Here is a 24,196-nt window from a genome sequence, read left to right on the forward strand (position 1 = left end):
GCGGAGAAAGAAAAATGAACGATGATGGACACGGTGAGATGAGTTTGAAAATGACACCAAAGAAAAAATAGTGAGTTGGTAATTGGGTAATACTTCAATAGTCTCTTATTAAAGAGATTTATAAAAATAATCGATTCAGCTCATGACTCAAGCAGCAGCTTATAAATCCAATCAATATAAAAAATGGAATAAATATAAAAAATGGAAAACAGCAAGCATTTAAATAACATATTTTCTTAGTATATCCCCCAAAATATAATATTATTTAAAAGCTAATAAAAGGATAGGTATTTTCCCTGAAATTGCAACAATTGCATTTGAATTTTCCAAATATAAGAAGATATACCGCCTTAAGTTTGTTACAATCTTTCCAATCGATTGAATTTCAACATTTAAACAACAAAACAAATTTTAATTGAAAACAAAATTAATTTGAATTAATCGAAAAATATATTTTTTAAATCTACTTGAACACTCTCATCATCATTTGCTTAGGTCGCTAGCAGGGAAATTCAATTTTAAGGATTTACGACAATAGTAATTTTGTATTTCCCAGAATTCTTTGTTTTTATATTTTGAATTTTTTAACACTGACTAGCAACCAGGAGATTTAAATTCCTAGTTAATAGTATACAGATATTTATTTTTCAGTGTGAATGCGGCAGAACCTTATTAAAAATCCCAGATATTCTCCTGGGATACGATTTTTTGCCCCACTATTTGGCCTGGCTTTTCATTATTTCCCCTCCTAACGATTCCAATTTCTTTATGCCCTTTGCTGCGTAAGCGTACACGCTTCTGAAAGTAAGCAAAATGTTTTCTTTGAATTATGTTCATTTTTGTGTTGCGTACTGTTGCCTTGAACGAGAATGAAGGTCGCGCTTACATTTTTTTCTGCCAAATTCAGAGAAGGCAAGTTAGCGTAATCGGGCTGCCGGACCGGGATCTTAGCTGCGAAAGCATCTGGGGCCAGAACAAAAAGTCATACTCTCAAATTCGCTTTAAGTCGGCAATTAAAAATTTCCGCATCTGGGCAGCGGTAAAACAAACACAAATAAATAATTGTTTCCCCAAGGGTCGTTGAGTGGGGGAAGGCGAAAATTGCGCATACGCCGCGTGGCACCGCTGCATTGTGGCAGGCAAGTGCCTTCCAGCACGCAAATTAAACGCGATGCCAAAGAAGTGCGCTTTGATTGTCAGCTGGGGGATTACGGGGGAGCTTTCGGGGTAGAGGATTCTGGGGATTTGGGGAACCGAGGCAGCCAAGTGAACATAAATAAAAGTGTACGGCCACAGCTCGCATAAATATTATGGCGCTAACAAATTATATGCCATTTAAATGTAATACTAATTCTGAAAAGAAAATCCACTTGGCTGGACCAGATTTCTCAACGATGAGCAAAGCATAAACATTTTATACGCCGCACAAAAGGCACACAGAAATATATAGTATATGGTACACGTATACTATATATCTCAGAGACAGGCAGCACCAGTTCTAATTTCAAATTTTATGAGCCATAAAAATTTCTCCAAGGCGAGACCAAACATCAACAGACAAACAACCATCACAGTGGCACAATGGATGATAGAGGTGGGATGGGAAGAAAGTGGAGAAAGTGGGGTGGCTTCGGGGTGGTTTAAGGATATAATGGCTACGGCAGCCAGAGTAATTGACACTCCAGCCACATGGAGGTGTGACTCTCACTTTTCAGCTCGGGATCATGCGGCACTATGTATGATTAGTGCAGATTAGGTTGCACTTTATGGGACACTTTAAGGCTTTAGTTTAGATTTATTCAGTGCTGGAAACGGTGGTGTAGGTATGTTAACTTTAGATTCAGTCAAATCCCTACATTTGCAAAGGCCCTTGTCGATTTTAAACAGGCCTATTTTAAGATGGGGGGCGAACACATTAACCAAATGTATTTGCTTTTGTTTTATTATTATTACTTTCTTCTTATAAGAAACTAACTAGCTTAAATAATTTAAAGTATATATAAACAGAACAATAAATTTAAAAAACATTTAATTATAACTTGGCAATTATATGTGGTATCATTTCTTTAACATCCGTTATATTTAAAGGTATAACGATATGTATAAAACCATGGTTGGATTAAGGTTAAAACTGATTATGAATTTAAAAAAATAAATTATTTTTATATTATCTAATGAAATCCTACAGTTAAAACTATAAGCTTACAGACGGTTTAATATAGAGCTATAGCAGCAGAAAGTAAAGAATAGAACTTGAAACCGGATGTTAAAAAATTGATTTCACATATAATCCTACATCTGTTTTCAATATGCTTATGTTTCCAACTTTATCCTCGCATAAACACAGTTTGCGAATTTTATTTTCTCTGCTCACAGTTGCAATGTCAAAGTTCATGAATTTTGTATATGCAAGAGTCGCGGTTTGGGTGTGGTGGGTACCAATCGAATCGGACTATAAATAAACAATTGACATTCCTGGGGCGTGAGGGTGCTACTATCTATTATTCATAAAGGCCACATCAAGTCAAAGGGGTCCCCAACCAGAAGAGGACATCTAAATCGGGCTCTTTTTTGCCAGGGGCTTTTGCTGTCGGACAATTGGAAATGTTGTCTCTGGAGGAAAGAAGGCCAAAGTTTGATTCCGGTTCCGGGCTTTGGTGGGTCGGTGAATCCACAGACAGGGCTAATGCATTACGACAAACGAGCGGACAGCGGGGGGTTAACGGTGACACTCTCATGCACTTAACCCATGACACCCGACCAGACCACCCAAAATTCAACTCAGCATGCGGGCAGATGTGAACCCGTTGACAGCGCAACTTTCTCTTTTTCCGTCAGCCACCTTTCGTCACAGGTGAGTGGCTGCTGATGCAGGTAGCCCATCCTGCGACCTCTGACCCCTACAGAATGTTTCAAAACTAACAATCCAATTTCCAGCGAAGAGCAATTGCATCTGCCACTGAACTGGGAGTAGGAGTGTGCTTAGTCTGATTAATGCCCACGGCCAGTCCTTTGCCCAGCCAACTTTAAAGCAATTGGATTGTCCAGTTCAGAAGGCAAGGTTTTCTATTCTACAGAGAGAACAAACATCATACAAGCAAAGGGGTTAATAATAATATAATAGGTTTTTATGGCCCTCCAAGCTTTGTTAACTTTCTTCAATGAATCTTTATAGTCTAGAATCTCTTTAGAACTTTATATATTTTATCTCCTTAAAATATTTTATTTTACGACACAGTTTTTAAAAATTATAAAAACCAAGAATTGTATAGTTAAGGAACTTGACAATAATTTATCAATTACAAATTCTACAATCATTTTAATATTTTTAGTGTCATTATTTGATTTGATTGGTTATATCCTCGTCTTTGCTATTAAAGGTATCTTTAATAAAACTTAGCAGTCTAAATTACTTTAAAAAGTAAAAGTTGTGGTAAAGGTTTAATACTGCATGCGTTTTTTCTTTCTGTGTGTTACACCCAAAACAAAACCCTTGAAATGTGTGTTGTTTTTGCGCTGCTTTCCCATAACCATTCACTCAGGCCCCAAACACATCCTAGTCTCAGTTTTTCCCTCTTTTCCTCACGGGCAAATTTATGCAAACACATTAACAAACTCAACGCATTTGCTTTGCATGAGTGTCCTTGTTGCTGCCGGTGACAAAGTTGGAGCGTTAAATGAAATTCGGGTAATTTTTCTGTCGTTGCCAAAGAAAGAATGAAATGTCTTTTGCCAAAATAGGAAAAGAAACGGAAGCGGAAACAGAACCCGTCAAAAAGGAGATTCAGGTAAGGCAGGTAAATGCAGCTCTGCGAAGTGGTAATACTCTAGAAACTATATTTTCTTAGAAAATTACTTAGTCATTAAATAAACAATATCAATCCAAAGATATATGTAAAAAAAAAAACTTTAAGAAGCTGTGCAAAAATTGCTTTAAAATAAGAGACTTTAATAATGCTACTTTAACCAATTGTAACTTATCACATCCTAAAAGGTAAGTTCCCACATAAAAATGTTTTGAAAGAGGAATTCTTTTAAAACGTTTTTGTATCAAAAAGTGTTAATTAAAGCTTTAATTAAGCATACTGAAAAACAATATTGTTTGAGACAAATCAGTCTAAATCACTTGTTGGGTATATTAAACATATTTTAATGCCTTTCATCATGATGTCCTATATCTTTAAACCATATTTATATATCAAAGATGGATAAATCATCTAAGTTCTTTTATAAAGCTGAATTCAACATTTCATTGAACGTCTTGATAAAAGGTATCATACTTTCTGGAAAGGGTAATCCAAGAGGCTGAAATGGAAATGGCGGCCCGTCACCTTCAGCTTTTTTTCCCCGTCGTCAACTCATCAGCAGGGCCACCTTTGTTAGGTAATTCACATTATGTGTCGGCAATGGCGTAAAAAAAAATAAAATAAAAAAAAGCACACAGCAACAAACAAAAAGCACCGTGCAAGGAATACGAAAAAATTACATTTGACTTTTAAATTGGATAATTTTTTCTGGCTGCCTGGCTGACTGGCTGGTTGCCAATCAACGGGAAGAAAGGGAAGCAAGGGTCCGTCTGCTGGCATCGCCTCCAAATAATATAATATGGACTGTAATTGATTTTGATCAGATGCTGATAAATACACAGTAGACAAAGAAGATTGATTATAATTTCGACTCGATGCGAAAGCAAAGCCTGCACATGCATCAGTAGGATCCAGTGTGTGTGATCCCAGAAAGATGCTGCCAATTTGCATACAAATGATGCAGAAAACTCACTTTGAGAGGCAAACACACACCCAATGCCGAGCTCATCTGGGGTGTGTGTTCTTTACAGCCACTAATACTAGCTACAAAAATCACATAAAACGCTAGCAAATTGCTCAGATTATGAGCCACTTGGGCTTGGCTTTCCTTTCTCGGCTTTTCCTCCAAGTGGAAAAACGTGGAAAATGCGGAGAAGCGGGGTGGTGTCGCTAAGGCTGCGGATGAGGTGCCGTGTGCGCTGCGTTTTTATGAGCTGGCAAACATGCTTTGAGAATTTATGAAAATAAAAATTGCAAAGGCAGTCAGCAAAAGCAGTCGCACTTCTGTGGAAGGCAGCTCTTGTTTTCTCCGGGGCAGTAAAATGCTTCCTTCATTAGCTTTTATTTGTGGACACAACCGGAGGTTCTCCTCGGCTTAGTTCGGAAGTGTTTATTTATTTATTTGTTTGTCTGTCTGCTTTAGTACTGTATTTTTAATGCTGCGATAAATAATTGAAAGCGTCTAGATGTTTTTTGAATCAAAGGAATTGATTACGGTAAGGGTGACATTTTTATGTTATTTTTTATTAGGATAAATTAATATACTTTTAATCAATAAATAACCATTATTTATTTTCCTTTCTATTAAAAATGTTGCAGGGACAGTTACTTTCAACTTTTACTTTAAATGTTATTTTTGGATTTCATAAGATATTAATGGAGTAATAGTTATATTTTTAATTTCTTTTTTATCACAAATCAACAGAAACTTTCTAACTTTTATATTGAATTTGAAAAAGGTTCCTTACTTTTTGTTGAAAGCTTGTTGAAATTTTTTTCAATTTTATTTAAAGCTTTTACGTTAGACAAACTATAACTACCATAATTAATACTAGAAAATCCAAATCAGTTGTTTCGGACCCACTGAAAAGCGAACCATATCCATTGCCTTTTCATTTTTCATCAGAATTCCGTAGGGAAATAATGCAATAGTTTGAAGGCCCCTGGGGATTAATTTCGCTTTAATCAGATTCGGCTTCGAAAAAACAACAGCAGACTGCCAGAACGGAATTTGAAAGAACAAAAATACAATATACCCGTGTTATTCCGACATAATTGTTTTCTGCTGCTGCCAAGTACTCGTGGATACTGTGGATACTGCATACCCCTGTTGTGTGTATTTTTCTTTGTTTACCCAGGACCCCACCTCCAACTCCCACCTCACATAATACAGAATACCCTGAAAATGGATTCGGATTTGCACGCGGCTTAAAGACACGGCGATAAGGATGGAAAACCGAGGTACGTGATGGCAGGGAAGCGAGTGCCAAATGGCAGATTATGTCGCCAGACATTAAATCACCGGCAGAGGTAAAATATATGCGATGCTTAAGCAAAATCAATTCTATTTATACGTGAGGGCATAAATTGCAAGGTAACAGACTTCCAGCCAACACAGACGTGTGCCAGATGCCTTCGGCTATAGCATATAGAGGATATGGCATCCAGCATATAGCATAGCAATCACGCCAACAAACGTTTCCCTAATAAAATGGAGCTGTATTCCTAATCCCAGCTTACAGAAGAAAAGAATACACCTGCGAGTCGGAGAAACTGTTTATTTCGAGGGAAATTTATAGCCGGAATTATGTGCTCAAGCAATGCAAACAAAACTTTTAACAAAAAGTACAGAGAAAATTTAAATTGCCAAAATATTAGCTTGGGATGGTTATATTATCCCTTTGCATGACACTTAAAAAAGAAAGCCTCTAAGCCTTTTTCGCCCCAAACTTATCTGGGGATTATGCTGATTATGTGTTGCCATTTATCCAACATTTACTTTCAATGTGAGCACAACCCTTAGGAACCTAATTAATTGAGTTTTGGTTACTTTCCTTACAATTTGCCATTTTCATTATCAATTTAATAAATTATTCAAAGCCCTGCCTTGGAGTTAATTTTTGTCAGGCCTAAGCAAACAGTATCCACAAACTGTTAATAAATGCCCAGAGCCAAGCCAAGCTAATTCATACTGACCTTGCCACAATGGACAATAAATTCAGAAGCCAGACAATGTCTAGCCAGCAATACAATGAAAATGCCCAATTACGCATACGCCATGTGGAACGCGACTTTAAGCTGTTTCCCTTGCTAATGGAGTGCCTCGAAAGTTTGGCCTTTAAACCGCTTCCTAATGGACAAAGTGTGTGGCCATAAATTGGCCCGAAGGACTTGGCTTTGGAATAATAAAGAGAGCATAAAATATAAATATAAAATAAATAAAAAACAAATGAAGGAAGGCACAAAGTCAAAGCTCAGTCGAATGGAATTTGCCCTAATTTATGGGCCTCGACGACATGAGAGCCAATATAAAACATGACGTTGCCCTTTTATTGACCAAACAGGCCAGTCGGAAAGGCAAATCATCAGCAGGCCTCGTCAAGCGGAGATTCCCCAAATCCCATTTGGCCAGCTTCCCAGCCCCCAAACTTCCCAATTCCCCCCAAAATCCCTATGGAAATCCCTTGGCAAAAAAGCTGGCGTTGCCAAAATCTGAATCGTACTAAAACTATTAACTAAATTATCGAGGAAGGAGCATGGTATCGTATCGCATCGTCAAAATACCCAACTGACGCCAGCGCGGCGAAGAGTTTAAAGCTGCGGAAATAACAAATGTTAAATGCTCATCAATAACACTTCCGCTTACACAGACTTTCGAGGACTTTTGTTGTGCTGTGTAATGTGATTTATGACATCGTTTCTTTTTTTTTGTGGCCGATCACACTGCGGGCTGCTCGTCGATGTTCCCTCATGTATAAATAATCAAATCCAATTTCGTTAATGGCCTGTTTTTCGGGAGAAGGCTGCTGTTTAAGCGATATGTTCAGTTCGTTTGGTTGTTCTAAAAATAATGCATACCAGAACTTAAAGCCGAGTCCCACGGCGGCGAAACCTATTTTAATTTCCTGTCCATGTCAATCAATTTGCAAGGACCTTGAATCCTGTCTGGCTGAAAGAGTGAGGGGCGGTGATGGACTGACGCACACGTGCCAGGTGAATGCCCATTCCCCTTCTTGGGAACCTTGAGTATTCCTGGATGTGCATATTTATGGGGCCCGTGTATCTTCATCTCCATCTGTTACATAACTTTCGGTTTATGCACTTCTATCTGCCGTCGATCAAGGGCACCTCCCACAAGGCCAAGGGTCATTTTCATTCGGTTTCGCCTTTATCGCAGCTCGTAAATTAATAAAAGCGGCGAACAAGTGAGCCAGCAATCAACGCATCAAGTCGGGAGCCCAGTACAACCGAGCTGACGACAATGGCGTCATTAAATAATACAGCCAGCTCGGCGAAAGGATACGAGTATCCTGACAATGTCAGTGAAACACAAACGAGTGTGAGTGTGCCAGTGCTTGAGCACAAACACACACATATGGCCGCGTAAGACAAGGAGGTATTTTAAGGACCAGCTATACTACAGGTCTGAACTGGGGGATATCCTCTATTTAAGGAATTAAGTAAAAAGTTCTTAGGGCCTTTTAAATTGATTTCCCCACATTTTATTTACATTGCTATTCAACTAGCTACAGTTTTTGCAATCAGACATATTTTTAATGCCACTTAAACAGAAAAAACGGGCTCTTGAAATAAATAAAAATATTACGGACATTAAAAATCATAATAACATACAAAAGTTAAGATCCTATGTCTGAAAAACATAGTAATGAATTTTGGATAATCGAATTATTCCAAAAAGGATTATTTCTTAATCATATTTGTTTAACTTAAATAGAAACAGTTCTTAGCTAGATACAAAATTGTGACTACCGAAGCTTTAACATACGGTATTCATAATATCAAATTTTATGACTAAAAAGGAAAGCTGATCAGAATAAATCAATATATTTATTTTTTTATTTTACCAACAAATCTTTAAAAGGTTACTCAACTATATTTAACTTCATGTGATGCGTAATTACGTGTGCTGCCGCCCACATTCATATTATAGATCGATATCGCATAGATAGGGCTTTTTATCTTATGTTTCTATAGGTTTCATTCACAGAAGCTGCTTCAAAATAAAAATATCTGTAATGTTTTCCCCGCATTCCTACGCTTTCCTTTTGTATTATTATTCTTGTGGTATTTTTCGCTCCCTCATTATCGGAAATATTATTTTTCTGAATACATACGTCTGTTGTATTTTTTCTCCACTTATGCCATGGTTATTTGCTTCACCCAGTGAATGCCTTGGCCCCTGCTGATTACCTCTGAACGTAATGCCGGCATACCTAAACTGTCTGCAGAGTGCTGAAATAACCGAGTGAAAGTTGGGGGGTGAAATGGGGGCGGTGGCACATTCATAGCGACCACGCCCATACGCACGACTTGTCAGTCAAGTGACGGTGAAATGCTTGTCTTTGCCCCACTGCCACTGCCAACCAACCTCCATTGTCCTGTGGGCCAGAAGGACGAAAGCCGCGAAAAGACAGGGGGGTGTGTGTGTGGGGGTCACACACAGATGACAATTTAAGAGGACCATTTTCGCGAGCGTGTCCTTGCCCCAAAGTCTGCATTCAGCCGTCAACCTTGACACTTGACTGTTGCTGAAGTCTGAACTTCAATTGGAGCAGAAGGTAGAGGGAAGTTCTTGGCTCTTGGGGGTTGACAAATGATATGCTTGCCAGGGGATGTGGAAGTTTCGCAATACCAAGTTTATGCCCCCCCAACAGAGTGCATCCTTTGGCTTTGTCTTTTTCCGTAGGCAGCTTAAAAGTTCCGCTGACAACTGTCGCCATAATTCACTTTTACAGGACAGCCGGGCAAACCTCACTCACGCCCAGCCAAACAGAACTGGAACCAGAACCAGGAAAAACTAGAGGGAAAACTTGAAAACGACACTTGGCCAAACAAGTTCCAGGGAAATCGTAGCGTCAAGGGAGGCGGGCCATAAAACTTGCCCACGGCCATTTGTTATTTAGAGAACCGCCGCAATTGTAGCCATTTGCAAGCGCTTCAATCACTGACAGGCAAAAGAAACCTCGGCTCAAAGCACCTGCTGCCCCGGGCTAGGGAAAACAAAAAAAAATACGGAAAGAAAAGTGCTGAAAGAAGGGCACAAATCATCTGCAGGGAAAAGTCGCAGAATGGACTGGCAGGAAAAGCCAGTCGCCTAGATTGTAACTCAACTTTGCCATTCGATGGCAATTATTCTGTCATTCGTTTCTTTTACTTTCACTGACCGCAAAAGGAACGGCACTCTAGGGGCCTAGCTATCGAGAACCCTAATGTTTATAGATCGTGATGAAGAGAGATGGCAAGGAAGTACGTTTTTGTACCATTTCATACAAAAATCGAACTATCGAAAACCACAAAATATACATTTTTAGACGATTAAAAATAAATTATGCGAAAACATTTACTAATCTTGAAAATAAATTTGTTGTATTTACATTTTATAAATATACTTAATGAGGTTATAGTAAAAATATTTAAGTTTTTCTTTAAACTTTCTATTATATATTTTTGCTTTGTTACTGAATCTGCTTTTAAATAACACTTAAAGTTAGTCTCTTAAAATAAAAACAATTAATATTTAAATCGCTTAAAATATTAAGAATGCCTTGAACGTTTAATAAACTTGAAATTTATTTTGGGATATCTAATAATTATGAAAATGTACTTAGTTAGGTTATGATGTGGAATATTTAAAAAAAAAAAAAAAATTTGAGAACTGGTTTTAAAACTTTTTACTCTTTATATGTCCTTGTCATCCCTAATCGCAACCTACAAACAAGCATTTGACCAAAGCATACTCAATCAAAGCTGGAGAGTAAATAACCTTTTACCTTGTTGACCCATAATTGATGCCCAAACCAAAGCTAGGCAAATCGGGAAAATCTATAACCATTAATGAGGGGTGTGCATTTGAAAACGCTTAAATAATTGATTCGTTTCGGCCGCACCGCAAATCAGGCGAATTTAATTAATGTTTAACACGCCACAATCATAACTAATTTAATGTGAAACTGTGGGTCAGTAAGCGGATGATAAAACAACTAAATAGTTAAGTGATGGGGCGTGTCAACTAGGACCCACTAAAAGATCAACCTTTTCCCCCCTATGGTGGCCTTTTTTAATTGAGTCTGTCTGCCTTTCGGTCGGTCAATTAGATTGATTGCCCATGGGTTTTTTCCGAAAGGAGCTGTGAACAGTGTTGTCCTTAATTAATTGCTTGCATGCCAAAGGCCCAACTCAAACACAGAACCATCAAAAGTTTATGTGGGGGAACTAAGGTTCACGGAAATTCTTATTTGAGTTAAAGTTAACCTTCCAGTGAAATTGGGGAATACTCGTACACATTTCTGCTTTCCCTGTGCATAATTAATAATTTTCCACAGTAAATCCGGACACGACGACCGTTTAAGCCGATTTGTAGGGCTTTGAAAAACCCAGAAATCTGAGGCCCACACATTCTCATGCTTATTTCCTGAAGATCCGTAAAACACAGGCTTAAAAACCGAAGGGCGACAAAAATTTGCAGAAAATGGTATCCATTTGCATATATTTTTTGTCCGAATATAGTGAAATATTGTTTTGCTTTGGTTATTTAGTATTTAATTACATTTACGTAGCTTGTATTAATAGTCAAATGAATTAGGGTCTTAGTTGTAATAATAATTAAGTAAAACTCACACACAAACTGGACACATATGTACACTGAAAAAAACAACCTTTAATGCCAAAAACTTAAAGAATGTAAACGCCTTACTAGGATTTCTTGGTTTAATTTAAGTACAAGTGAAGTTCAAGATTTCACAAAAACCAAACCCCTATGAAATTAATTTGCTGATGGAGAATTAAGTAGTTCTCCCGCATACTCTTCCATTGACTGATCAAGGTGGATAATGTGGTAAGCCACAAGATTCCTGAAAATTAGTGGGAAAGAAGCTCTTCTTAAACGAATCTCAAAGAAATTTGAGACCAAACACGTGTAGCTCCTTTCAAGCCTTATTTCTATCCGGCTTTACTTTGCTGCCGTTTTTTTTTTTCTTATTTGCATTAAATTCATTGTTGGGAAGTCCGCGTCTGGAATATCTGTTAAGTTTTAGAACAGCCCAAAAAAGGGACTTTACAAAGTAAACGCCGAGTAAGTGGAAGGCAAAAAAGCTGAAAATAGGCTACGTGGGGTGCAACTGTTTGCCGTTTCTCTGTATTTTGCATACACTTGCTGCTTTTTCTGTATTCTGTTGCTATTGTTGACGAGGATACACTCAAAACAAATAAATTATATTAATTGAATAAACGTAAATTCATATTGAAAGAAAATTCAAGAATAAAATCAATGCCAGAGGTTAAATTATTTTAGAAATAAATGCTATAAAGTTAGAGATTCTGGCAATTTTAGTCCAAGCTAATCTCAAATCGAATCAGTTTATTGGCCTAATAACAAAATGTTCTGCCAAAATTTATTTTTAAAGAAAAACATTCAAAGAAAAGTAATAAAATATTCAACATTATTATAAAAGTAAGTTTATTATCCTGATTCCTTAAGGTAACATTATAATACAAGTTAAAACCTAATTTCAAGTTGATGAACAAACAGAATAAAATAAGTAAAAAATGTTAAATAAGTTGCTATATAGTTAGAGGTTTTGGGACTTTTATTAAAAAGTAAATTAAAATTAAATCATAGAGCTGTCTAAATAAAATAATTGTCTGGTAAAATTTATTTGCAAAGGAGATTTCCTTAGCCTTTTTGAAAAAAACAATAGAGTTTAATGTTACTATAAAGGCAAGTAAGTTATTTCTCTTTTAATAAAGTTATATTTCACAAACACAATCTTATTTTCAGTATTTGCCTTAGGCAGACACATTTCAAGAACCCCCCTTTGAAGAGAACCCTTCCCTCTAAATTTCTCCAACTGTATGCAAATAAGTAACTGAAACTGACAGTGACACCACGGCATCCTCCGCATCCTTCGGATACTTCGCAGCATGGGTCAATGGCAAACTGCAGGCATCAGCAGGAGGCTGGGCAAATTTGCATTCATAAAGCAGAAGCGCCCAGTTGGCCCATTTGTATGCAAAGTTAAGTATTAATGGGTGGACGGGATGAGGAATGGGGGTTAAGTGAAAGTAAACACCGGCTAAGAGCGTGCAGGTAAATGCCCCAAATTAAAACAATGAGCTGAAGCAGAAGCTCGGGATTTGAGATGCTGATGGCAGATGGCAATTAACTTGGATGAAGCGTATAATAAGTCGGTTACAAAAGCCAGTAGAAATGTGCTGACATCAAAGAAGCATAATTTCTTCATTTGGCAAAATGGCGCCCAGTTAATTGGTGCCCGGAATTTTCGGATCCAAACAAAGGAGTTTAATTAATTTGCCAGAAAGAATGTCTGGACCCTGTTCATTGGTCAGGTTCCGAGTCAAACTTATTGTGAAAATACAATTTCACACTTGACCTGGCAGCGCACACACGGCGTATAAATGATTTCGCTAGGCTTCCATTTTTGGATTTCATTTTCCATATGGACTACATCTTCTGACCTTTTCCTAATTAATGGACTTGCAGGCCCTTAGGTGTGGACCCTCTTTACCCACTCTGCTTTGCTTGCAGTCCGAATATAATCCCCATGATGAAATTTATTATTCACTTTTCCTTGGCCACAGCGATCTCATGCCTCTGTTGTATAAGGATTTATTGGCAGTTTACTATTTTTTGTTAACTTGTTATAACCTGCATATTTTTTTGGCACCTGCTGGTTCACAACATATGTCCAGGTATTTAAGTTCTTAACGGATTCATGAATGCACACAGATGGAGGCGCACAATTGAGTCGAACTGAATGCGATTTGCGTAAGCTGTTGTTTGAACAATGGCATTACGCATACGCCCCACTGGCAGACATTTTTAAAACAGTCAAAGGATCAACTCGGAGCAAAAACTGTTAATTGTTTTAATAATCTCAATTTTAAACAACTTATAAAACTGTTTTAAGAGTTTAGCTGCTGTTAGTTTATGAAGTTTTTCTTTACAAAAATTATAAAAACTTTAATTACGAATATTTTTTTTTTACTTCTTTTTTAGTACCTACCTTATGAGCTTACTCCAAAAATAATTTCTTAAAACTTTATTTGCAATATGTGTTTTTCGAAACTCCCACAGCTTTATTAATTTTTCCAAATTACTGCTGCCCTTTTCACAGACTTGTCATAAATCATCAATAAATCTTTTTTATCACTTCACAAAACACGCGATCTTTGGTCCGATAATATTGGGATGGTTCTTAAAGTATTTTCTGGGACTATCTCGATGGGCACACAACCACGCCGCGACGCGTTTCAGAACGAACTGTAAACCGCTGGTCGCCATCGGAACTCCAGCCTTAAAGTCGGCTTCGTCCGCTCGGAAATTCACCACGCCCCGAAACGAACCCAAAAGCCGACCGCTACGACTACGACCCGAAGCATCCATTGTGGGTCTGTGGACCAGCAGCTGGGCTACGGAAAAAGTGAAAGCCGTTACACTGGCCGCTATTGAGGCAGGTTAGGGCCCGCTCGCGCGCTCTCTTTCCACTCTCTCCTTCCAGCGATGTTTCTGATTAGACTGGAAGCGGCGCTGATAAGAAAAACTTTGGCAGTTTAAAGAAAACTGTTGCATGCAACTTCGGCAAACTTTATAAATTCCTTAGAGAGTTTTAAAGCCACTTTTTAGGTATACAAATTGGGATAATAAATCCGAATATTATCTTTAAAGAAAAAATGTAAATAGGTGAATAAAATCTAGTTTCTGCAACTTTGCTGAATGTTATAAGACCCTTACTAATTTCGAAACTAACTTCTAAAAAGTATAAATTATGCTATAAAACGAGAATAATTTATTTTAAAGAAAAGATTAAGATAGGTAGTTCAACTAAAAACCAAGAATACAAAATGAAATTGAGTTTCTAGGAATAGCTTGTAGAATTGTATACAGAAGCGTAGTTTTAATAGTACCTGCTATTGGTGAAAGCGGATTCTAACTTAAACTCATACTTTTATTTCATTGGTCTAATCCGACAATCTGGAAAATTCTAATCTTTCATAATCTGATTACATACCTTCTAACATCTGTTTGATAACTATTCATAAATAGATGTTTTAGATAAAATTGAAGAAGTACTTTTTATACCCATTCAAAGGGTATTATATCTACTTTTTTATCAAATTGTTGACTTGGTTTCAAGTTTAAATTTGTTACTCAAAAGGTATTTCAATTTTGAGTTGGCGAAGCTTAAATAACTTAACAAATACGTTTAGGTTACTAAATCAAACACTATTATTAAAATCTATTGGCTGTCATGTAGAGAGGTTTTACAGTAAATTATTGTTTAAAATACACATTTTAATTTTAAAACTGAAGTTTTTGTAAATCTTACTGGTATTACAGCCTTTCCCTCAATTTTATATATTATCTTATCTTAACTTTCAAAAATCTTAGAAGATAAGAGTTTGATTTGATTTGAAGCCTACCACATTTCGATGTTTTCTCTCCGGCTCCTGGACATGCGCAGCGGAAAGGACCTCCCGACTCAGCTGTTCGCCAATGTCCGGCATTCCAGTGTGGTGAGTTCCGTTTCGCAAAGGCACTGATAAGAAGCACTGATAAGAATGCATTGCGGATGCAGCTGCGTCCGCCCCGAAAAGCAACACGTACCGCATCTTTCACAAATGGGGTGCAATTGCATAAGAGTTTCATCATCGCAATTTGCGGTCTCCGGGGTGAAAGGTGAAAGAAGGGGGAACCGCAAAATGCGCAACGCTGCAGACACAATTAATGCGCACCGTTTTACAATTAGCGACCTGGTCCAATTATGCAGCTGCCCTCCCGTCGCCCCATTAGCCCCTCACCATCCAACCTAGAACCCTAATTTCCCCATCCATGGAAAAACCTCCGCCGTGAATCTTGGTCGTTGTTTTTGTCACTGGGAACGGCTGTTAATAGGAAATTCATGGCCGCCGGTCGTTGTTCTCCGTAGTTTTTTCAGGGCACGTGAATGGGCTGGGTTGGTTTTTCGGTGACTGGGGCTGCCTTTTAATTATGATAATTACATTGTTGTCGCTTTCATTCGGTGACAGCAGCTGGGCCACGATCTTTGGCGCTGGACAAAAATGCTCCCCTGAATATTCCCCATTTTATGGGAGCTAATGTAATATGCAGGCTGCATATCCCATCCAGGGTCCACGGCAAGGCAAGCCAAATTGGGCTTCTAGTTTACGGGAGGGTGTAAAAGTGGTAAACTCAGCTGGGGCAACTTAAATTTGACTAGAAATGGGGTGCTGAACTGGGCTTCCATCCACTAAACGACAATAAAAAGTCTGCAAAATGGATCGTTTTTATCAATATCAAATATATTTAATAACTATCCTGTCATATTTTGCTTTTAAATAAAAACCAGGAGCTTTCGAATTTTTTTAAAAATATTTTATCTTATTTTAAAGTGTGTTAAAACTACTAAGTTTATTGACGAATACATCGAATACCTTTTTTCGTAGAAAACTGAATGCATTCCTTTTTTTACTACTACATTTTCAAACATTCGTCGAAAATTGGAACAACAGTTTTATTGACATGCGACAAAAAATAGAATGTTACGATTTTTCCCATGAACCTGTGGATAAGAGAAGGGTACACTATTAAAAAAAGTCTTTTAAAGTAAAAAAAAAATAAAATGTCTAACTTGAATAATAAACATACAACCCTAATAGATAAAAAAATATATTTTACAAATACTTGATCGTGAAAACAAATTACTTATGACAACATGGAACTTTAATTTTCTATATTTGTAAAATATTTGTTAGAAAGATTGAAAGACCATCAAATAGTCTGCCAAGAGCATTTAGAAAATATGTATTTAATTTAATTTTTAAAAGCCAAACAAAATTAAATACTGTTATTTTGGGAAAGCAATATTCTGAATTTTGGCTTAATTGACCCCGAATGGTATTATTCCCCCTCAACTTTGGCGCTTAGTAATTTTGTTTCCGCTGCAGCGGAGGGTGCTGATAGTCAATGCACCGCGCCCCACTTTGGATGACATTTTGCTCCGCCGGGGAACTTGCGGCATACGCCGTAATTGGGTTATGGCATCCACAATCCGAACATGGAAGCATTTCCGCAGCGAGGCGACGGATTTTGCATACAATAAATGGGAGACACTGGGTGACAATGTCGCTGGGAATTTTGTGCAAAAATGCAACAATTAAGACCTTAGATTGTCCTCGAACGGCAAGCTGCGATGCATCTAAATGCGCATATATGCGATGGCTGTTAGCTGAGGTTATTTTCCCCCGAACTTTCTCCCCCCCCCCCCCCCCATTTCTCCGGATTTTGCCGCCGCTTTACCGGATTTTGTGTTTGGCCCGCTGCCATTTCGACGTGCATGCAACAATTTATGGGGCTGTCAACAATATGGCAACATGTTTTTTGCTCGCCTGCGTCTGGACATGCTAATTGCATGCACCATGTGGAAATATCAAGTAAGTCCTCGGACCGGCGTTGAAATTTTTACGAAGCGAATAATTTAATGCGCCATAAATTCGCATGTACGCTTGTAAAATTGACAGCGAGTGCGCCATAAATTCTGTAGCATACTTTTTAGCACAATTTTTGAGCGACAAAAACCGCTGACAAAAGCAGCATTTGCAAAGTGAGCCCAAATGAGAATACAGATTTATGTGTCGGTTTTATTAATTGTAAAAGAGCACTTTGTGCAGACTGCTCACCTGAAACTATGACATGTTTGTATAATTTCGCATTTCATTTGCAATTGTTGAAATCAGCATGGAGTACAAATTGTTGCACAACAAAGGCGCACACAAATATCAAAAACTTTTGCATTTTACCCTCATATGGTATTCCTTTTTCATAATGGCATATTAATACCCTGTAGCTGGCTTGGTATATGGCATTCCTGCAAGTGACAGTTAGGAAATATAATAATATAAGTATATATATAGTAATATAATATTATAATCATTAGGAGATATATGTAGAATGTAAATATATTTTAATTACTATAATGTACTATATATTTTCAGTGTTACAGAAGCCAAGTTTTTTATAATTAATATTAAAAAAAAAGTAAAAGCATGTTTTAAGCATGCTAAAAATAAGAGGATTTTCTGTCCAGTCATTTCTTAAAAATTAAATAAAATAAAATTAAATAATATAAGTTAATAGGGACGCGAAAAAAACGATTAAATATAAATAAAATATATAGAAAAGTCCTGCGAAACCTTTTTTTCTCAAGTATACTTACAGAGTATTATAACAGATTTAGGACTTTCAAATATTGTTTTGGCGAAAATGCATTGCTTTTTCTTTTAAACATTAAAATAGAACACATCTGCCTTTTACCTAATCTCTAAAAATATACAAAAACTATTTCAAACAATTATTTTAAAAATTATTTGTCACAGTTAATTCTATAAGCTCAATTGAATATCTTATGGTAAGTGAACACCATACTCCATTTCAAGGTACTTAATTTAAGCTTCATTCCCCATTTGATGCCTGAATGGGAAGCCTTAGTTTATCGGCAGGTGGCAACAATAGGCCTAATTCCTAATTGTTGTGGCCACGCAAGCTTAATTACATAATTGGACAATCGCACCAATTGAGCCATTACCAAATGGTATTTAAATGAAGAGACACACAAAATTTAAGGCTAAGAAACACATAAAACATGAGGCAAGTAACAGTAGACAGTCTGGAATTTTTCAAGAGCCATTGGACCGCCTGGCGAGTTTTGGGAGTGGCCCATCTTCGGGTCCAATCATGGAGGAGCCTCTACCTAACCTACAGCATCCTGATGAATCTGTTTGTGACCCTGTGCTATCCCCTTCACCTGGGCATGTCCCTCTTTCGGAACCGTACCCTCACCGAGGACATCCTCAACCTGACCACCTTTGCCACCTGCACAGCCTGTTCGGTGAAGTGCCTGCTTTATGCCTATAATATCAAGGATGTCCTGGAAATGGAGAGACTTTTGAGACTCCTGGATGAGCGGGTTGTCGGCCCAGAACAAAGAGGTATCTATGGACAGGTGAGGGTGCAGCTGAGGAATGTCCTGTACATATTCATCGGCATCTACATGCCCTGCGCCCTGTTCGCCGAACTCTCCTTCCTGTTCAAGGAAGAGCGGGGTCTGATGTATCCCGCCTGGTTTCCCTTTGACTGGCTCCATTCTACCAGGAACTACTATATAGCGAATGTGTATCAGATCGCGGGCATATCCTTTCAACTGCTGCAGAACTATGTAAGCGACTGCTTTCCAGCGGTGGTTCTGTGCCTGGTCTCATCGCACATTAAGATGCTCTACAGGAGGTTTGAGCAGGTTGGAATGGATCCAGCTAAAAATGCGGAAAAGGAACTAGAGGCCTGCATCACGGATCACAAGCATATTTTAGAGTAAGTTTTCTTAAAATAAAAAAAAATTGTATGGTCAAATTGAACAATACAATAGTTAATGGTACCCAACCTATTTAATTTTGACCCATGAAATAGTTTGTTACGTAGGACTTACTATTAAAATATTTAAGTTAACCCATGAAATTAGATCAGTACAATTTTTGTTCAGTTAATTTATGTAACCACGGTAAAGTAACTATATAACTAATACGTCACTTTATCATAGTTATTTTTAGACACTATAAAAAGTAATTATATTATTATTATTCCTAAAAGTAAGATCATTTTAGACCTCTTAAAGTTGTGTGTGCGTGAACGACTTTTTGAAAAGCCCTTTTTTATTTAAGATAAATAGCAAAATACACCGATCACTCCTTATATAAATAGTAAGTAGACTACTTTATTATTTAAAAGTAAGCCAAATAAATAAAAATAAGCGCAAAACTATTTTTAAACGTGAATTGGTTGTTGTAAATTGTTATACCTATCCATATTGATTACTGTGACCAACAATATTTTTTGTGTGTATGGACTTTTTTACAAGTTGGTTATATCCCTTTTTATTTTTAAATATACGTATTGATTTATTTGAGCAATAAACTTTTTTGTGTGTATCGAATTTTTTTTACCAGTTCCTAATTCCCTTTTTTTCATAGACTTTTTCGTCGAGTTGAGGCCTTCATTTCACTTCCCATGCTAATTCAATTTACGGTGACCGCTTTGAATGTCTGTATCGGCATTGCAGCTCTGGTGTTTTTCGTCAGTGAGCCCATGGCTCGGATGTACTTCATCTTCTACTCAATGGCCATGCCTCTGCAAATCTTTCCATCCTGCTATTTTGGCACCGACAACGAATACTGGTTTGGACGACTTCACTATGCGGCCTTCAGTTGCAATTGGCACATTCAGAATGGGAGTTTTAAGCGTAAAATGATGCTGTTCGTTGAACAGTCCTTGAGGAAGAGCACCGCTGTGGCCTGACCTTTCGACCCTGAAAGGTGCCTACTCCCTATTTACCATCATTATAAGGATGAGAAAGTAAACAGCTGTTAATCATGATTTCGTTTATTTTAAGTGGTCTATTAAAAAAGCATATGTATCTTGTTTATTTTAAAGGTATATTAAAAATACTCAATTATTCTGATACATTTTTATCATATGCGGCTTAAAAAAAAAATCACATGAAAATGTTTAAGGCTTAAGAGCTGCTTAAAGTAGTTAAATAGGTGACTTTTTGCCAACTTGGGAATCCGCAGGTGATTTCAATTACATTATATCGACCTTATTAGGGACAATTACCGGTTCCCAGGATTTCCGTATAAAAGAGGAGCGACTACCTCAATGTCAAAGTTATTGCGAATTCGAAATGTCAACCATCAATAGCCTTAGCTATTTCCAAAGCCATCGATTTGTGCTGAAAGTACTCTGTTTTGATCCTGACCAACTGAAAACCAATAGGAAGTTTTACTTCCTTACCACCATTGCTGTCAGTCTGATTTTCACCTTCGGATATCCCTTTCACCTGGGAATGAATCTCTTTCGGAATGAAACAACAAACCAGGATATGATGAACTTGGCCGCATTTCTGCCGTGCTTGGGATCGTCTTTAAAATTTTCCATATATGCTTTGAACTACGGAAAAGTACGTCGAATGGAAGAATTGTTAAAGATGCTGGATGAGAGAGTTATTGGATTGAATCAGAAGAGTATCTATGCCAAAGTAAGGTGGCATTTGCGCTTAGTTCTTTACACGTTTATTGGAGCTTACACTCCCTGTGGACTGACCGCTGCGATGATGTTCCTGTTTGCAGAAGAAAGAGGACTGATGTTTCCCGGCTGGTTTCCCTTTGACTGGGGAAGTTCTTTATGGATCTATTGCCTAGTATTGTGCTATCAAGTTACCGGCCTCTCATATCAACTGCTTCAGAATTACATAAGCGATTGCTTTCCGTCAGTGATCCTATGTCTGATTTCGTCTCACACCCAAATGTTGTACTGTCGGTTTGAGGAGATCGGACTGAATTCTATTGAGGATGCGGAAAAAGAGCTGGAGAGGTGCATTACAGACCACAAGAATTTGCTGGAGTGAGTTTTCTTATAACATATAAAATATAAAACTGCGTTTTCTCGTCCTCACGGATAACTTAAGGACTATTTTTAACCAGCGGTCGATGTATGTATAGGGTATACTGTGTGTGTGGCAAAGCTATCTGCTGCGTGAGCACGAGAAAACGGGCCTTAGTTTAATGAAAATATATCTTAATTGCTCTTTCCTTTAATAGACTTTTCAAGATTACGGAGACCTTTATGTCGCTGCCCATGGCAATACAATTTTCCTTTAGCGCCTTTACCAGCAGCTTTGGAATTGCATCACTTTTCTTTTTTGCCAATGAGCCCATGGTGAGGGCCTATTACATCTGCTATCTTATAGCCATGATAGTTCAAATCTTTCCGTGCTGCTACTTTGGAACTGATTCAGAATTCTGGCTTGGACGTTTGCATTATGCTGCCTTCAGTTGTGACTGGATAGGTCGGGAGAGAACCTTCAAAAGGAAGCTAATGTTGTTCGTGGAGAGGTCCTTGAAGGGCAACAAGGCCATGGCCTGTGGAATGCTGCCCATTTCGGTGGGCACCTTCTTTGCCACTTTGAAGTTTGCCTATTCACTGTTTATGATCATTTTGCAGAGGAATTGATTGATTAAGTTAGATGGGTTGTATGACACCTTTAAATGCAGAGGAATACAAAAATATTTAGTAGTAAGTAAACGTATTTAAATGTTAATTTGATATGTTTTCGTTTATTTTCTTTTAAATATTTAACAAGTAGATTTTTTCCTATTAAAAACAAATTTAATAGTCACTGATGTTTTTTTAATGTAAACTTCCCTAAAGACCTAATCAACGGCCTTGGCAGCCGGAAGCCATTGTCGTGTTTGCATACAAAATGGCGGAATCGCTACTTCCGTTACCGGCTGCCAAAAGGAAGTCACAAAAGTGAACAAAAACGGAAAATGATTAAAAAATAGAACGATGGAAGTAATACACAGATTATTTCAATTGATTTTATGTCTTCGCTTGTATTCTATTTTCCTCGACTTGCACTAGTTTGTTAAGTATACGCCACGTGTTTTGGTCTGGACATGGGCTAATTGAATCACTCAGCGAAATTTGCATAAGACAGTTAAAGAACAAATCAATTGCTCAACCGGGATAACAAGGCTTGAGCCGAATGCCATTGCCCGCTTATTTATTTGCACAAGCGATAAGACATTAAAAGACTTTGCCCTCCCTTTACAATCCGGATCCCAATCCGAGTCCAAGTTCCGGAATAGCCGGAGTCCGTAATGCGCTTAAGTCGGCACAAAGTCCGTGTTGGATCTGCAAAGTGAACATTGTAAAATGGAAGCCAAAAAGGGACCCAGCAGCTGAAAATTTATGGCTGGCAAAAACTAAAGAGCATCCTGGGACTCCTCCATCCCGATGAGCTCGTGTGTGTGGGTGCGACTTTGTGTTCCAATCGATTTGATGACCATGTTGCCCGGCATCCGAAGTTGATTTGAATTTATTACAGAACGCATTTACTTCTGTTTGCCGCCTAATTCCCCAAGCCGAGCACGTACTGGAGATCCCTGGTCCAGTCCCCCGTTTTAGTCCCATCCCCACCAGGACATGCTTAATTTTTAATCAAAACAAACAACAACTCAAACTGCTAAAGCCGTGTTGTTTAAGTTTCCCGCACTGGATCTTTGTACATTAAGCAGACTCAGCTGTTTGCCGCCAGCAGGAAATTGTATTTGGTCACTTGGCTCACTTCGTCAGGACCTCGTCATCGCCATCATCATTTTCCGTGCTTATCGTTTGGCCCCTCCTGAAAACCGAAAACCCAACCAACTGGAGTCTGCAAGTCAGGAAAGCGGTTACTTGAAAACTCCACTGCACTGGGGAGATGATTTAAGTAGTTGGCCAGACGGTTGCACTGCGAAAATGGTAGTCATCCATATAGTTCCTTTACGAACTTTAGGCTTAAATGGTTTCTATCAATGATTTTGATCTTTAAATGTAAGTAACTGATATAATATTGGACATATTCCTTGATTTACCATTACATTTTACTTGCAATTTACTTTTATATTAATGGTTAATTGAAGCATATTTACATTTGATCATGATTTGTCTTCTTCCACTAAGAAAAATCTATTAAGATAAGGCAACATTAATTTTTCATATATTATTCTTGATAAAGAATTTAAAGAAAATATAAAAACATTAAATCACCACCAGGTCTCTTTTGAATTGATTTATTTTCCACTATACAAAATGTCTAATTGAAATAAAAACAATAATTCATTATTGATAAAATATTCTAAGCAAAATATTTTTTCGAAGTAAAATAAGTAAATAAAACAATTAACCGCTTAAAGAAGCAGCTTAAATTAAATGTTCTTATTTATACGTCTTTTATGAAAACATTTTGCTGAAGAAAAAATAAGTAAAACCAAATAAACTGATTACTTAGTAATAATCCTTTGTAACACTACTTAAGAGGCACTTTGCTGATTTGACAAGTGGGTTCTTCTTTTATTTCCCAATGCAATATCCAGCTAATTTCTCGCAGTGCACAACACTCAGCTGAAGTGGCTCATTGGCCACTTCCCCCGGCTGAATGTAATTTGTTGCTAAGCAGAATGTTAATACGGTTGCAACAGCAAGTGGCTGTTGCTTTTACCTCCGTTGCTGTGACAGCCACAAGTAGTCAACGGATGGGGATGCCCCTGGATGCTGATGAGGACTGAGGATTGCTCCGTCCTCGAGCATCAAGTGGTTACGTACGTGGGCCACTCGAACGGCTGAGAACCACAGAACCCAACAGGTGCGGGCAAATAAATTAGAGCCTCACATTACCCATTGGTTCGACGACTTTATATTTAATTAGCAATAAACCAACTAAAACTAAATCCAAGCTGCCAGCGGCCCTGATTCGAAATTA

At 37.8% G+C, this 24,196-nt stretch overlaps 3 protein-coding genes across 3 annotated transcripts in view; 2 read left to right on the forward strand and 1 right to left on the reverse strand.

Annotated features, from left to right (window-relative positions):
- The window catches only part of LOC119558629, a 60,990-nt gene extending 46,898 nt beyond the window's left edge, over positions 1 to 14,092 (reverse strand). The window contains exon 1 of the mRNA XM_037872033.1: positions 13,850 to 14,092. The gene's annotated coding sequence lies outside the window, so the exon portion shown is untranslated. The remainder of the gene's footprint in view (positions 1 to 13,849) is intronic.
- LOC119558624 lies at positions 15 to 21,903 on the forward strand. The gene is given in 6 exon segments (XM_037872030.1): positions 15 to 33; positions 15,235 to 15,359; positions 18,524 to 19,209; positions 19,866 to 20,134; positions 20,499 to 21,294; positions 21,492 to 21,903. Coding segments are annotated over 6 exon segments (2,307 nt in total).
- Positions 18,485 to 20,190, forward strand: LOC119558621 (odorant receptor 59a-like). The gene is made up of 2 exons (XM_037872029.1): positions 18,485 to 19,209; positions 19,866 to 20,190. The coding sequence occupies exons 1-2, from the start codon at positions 18,485 to 18,487 to the stop codon at positions 20,188 to 20,190; spliced, it is 1,050 nt and encodes a 349-aa protein (XP_037727957.1).
- Positions 21,904 to 24,196: the final 2,293 nt, after the last annotated feature.

This window comes from Drosophila subpulchrella, unplaced genomic scaffold (assembly GCF_014743375.2).
Source record: "Drosophila subpulchrella strain 33 F10 #4 breed RU33 unplaced genomic scaffold, RU_Dsub_v1.1 Primary Assembly Seq12, whole genome shotgun sequence".
In the NCBI taxonomy this organism is placed as follows: domain Eukaryota; kingdom Metazoa; phylum Arthropoda; class Insecta; order Diptera; family Drosophilidae; genus Drosophila; species Drosophila subpulchrella.

Excerpts from the sequence above, each read along its gene's own strand:
- LOC119558621 (XM_037872029.1), top strand. The coding sequence starts at position 18,485 with ATGAGGCAAGTAACAGTAGACAGTCTGGAATTTTTCAAGAGCCATTGG. Across the intron at positions 19,210-19,865 it reads GATCACAAGCATATTTTAGA|ACTTTTTCGTCGAGTTGAGG; the intron begins GTAAGTTTTCTT and ends TTTTTTTCATAG.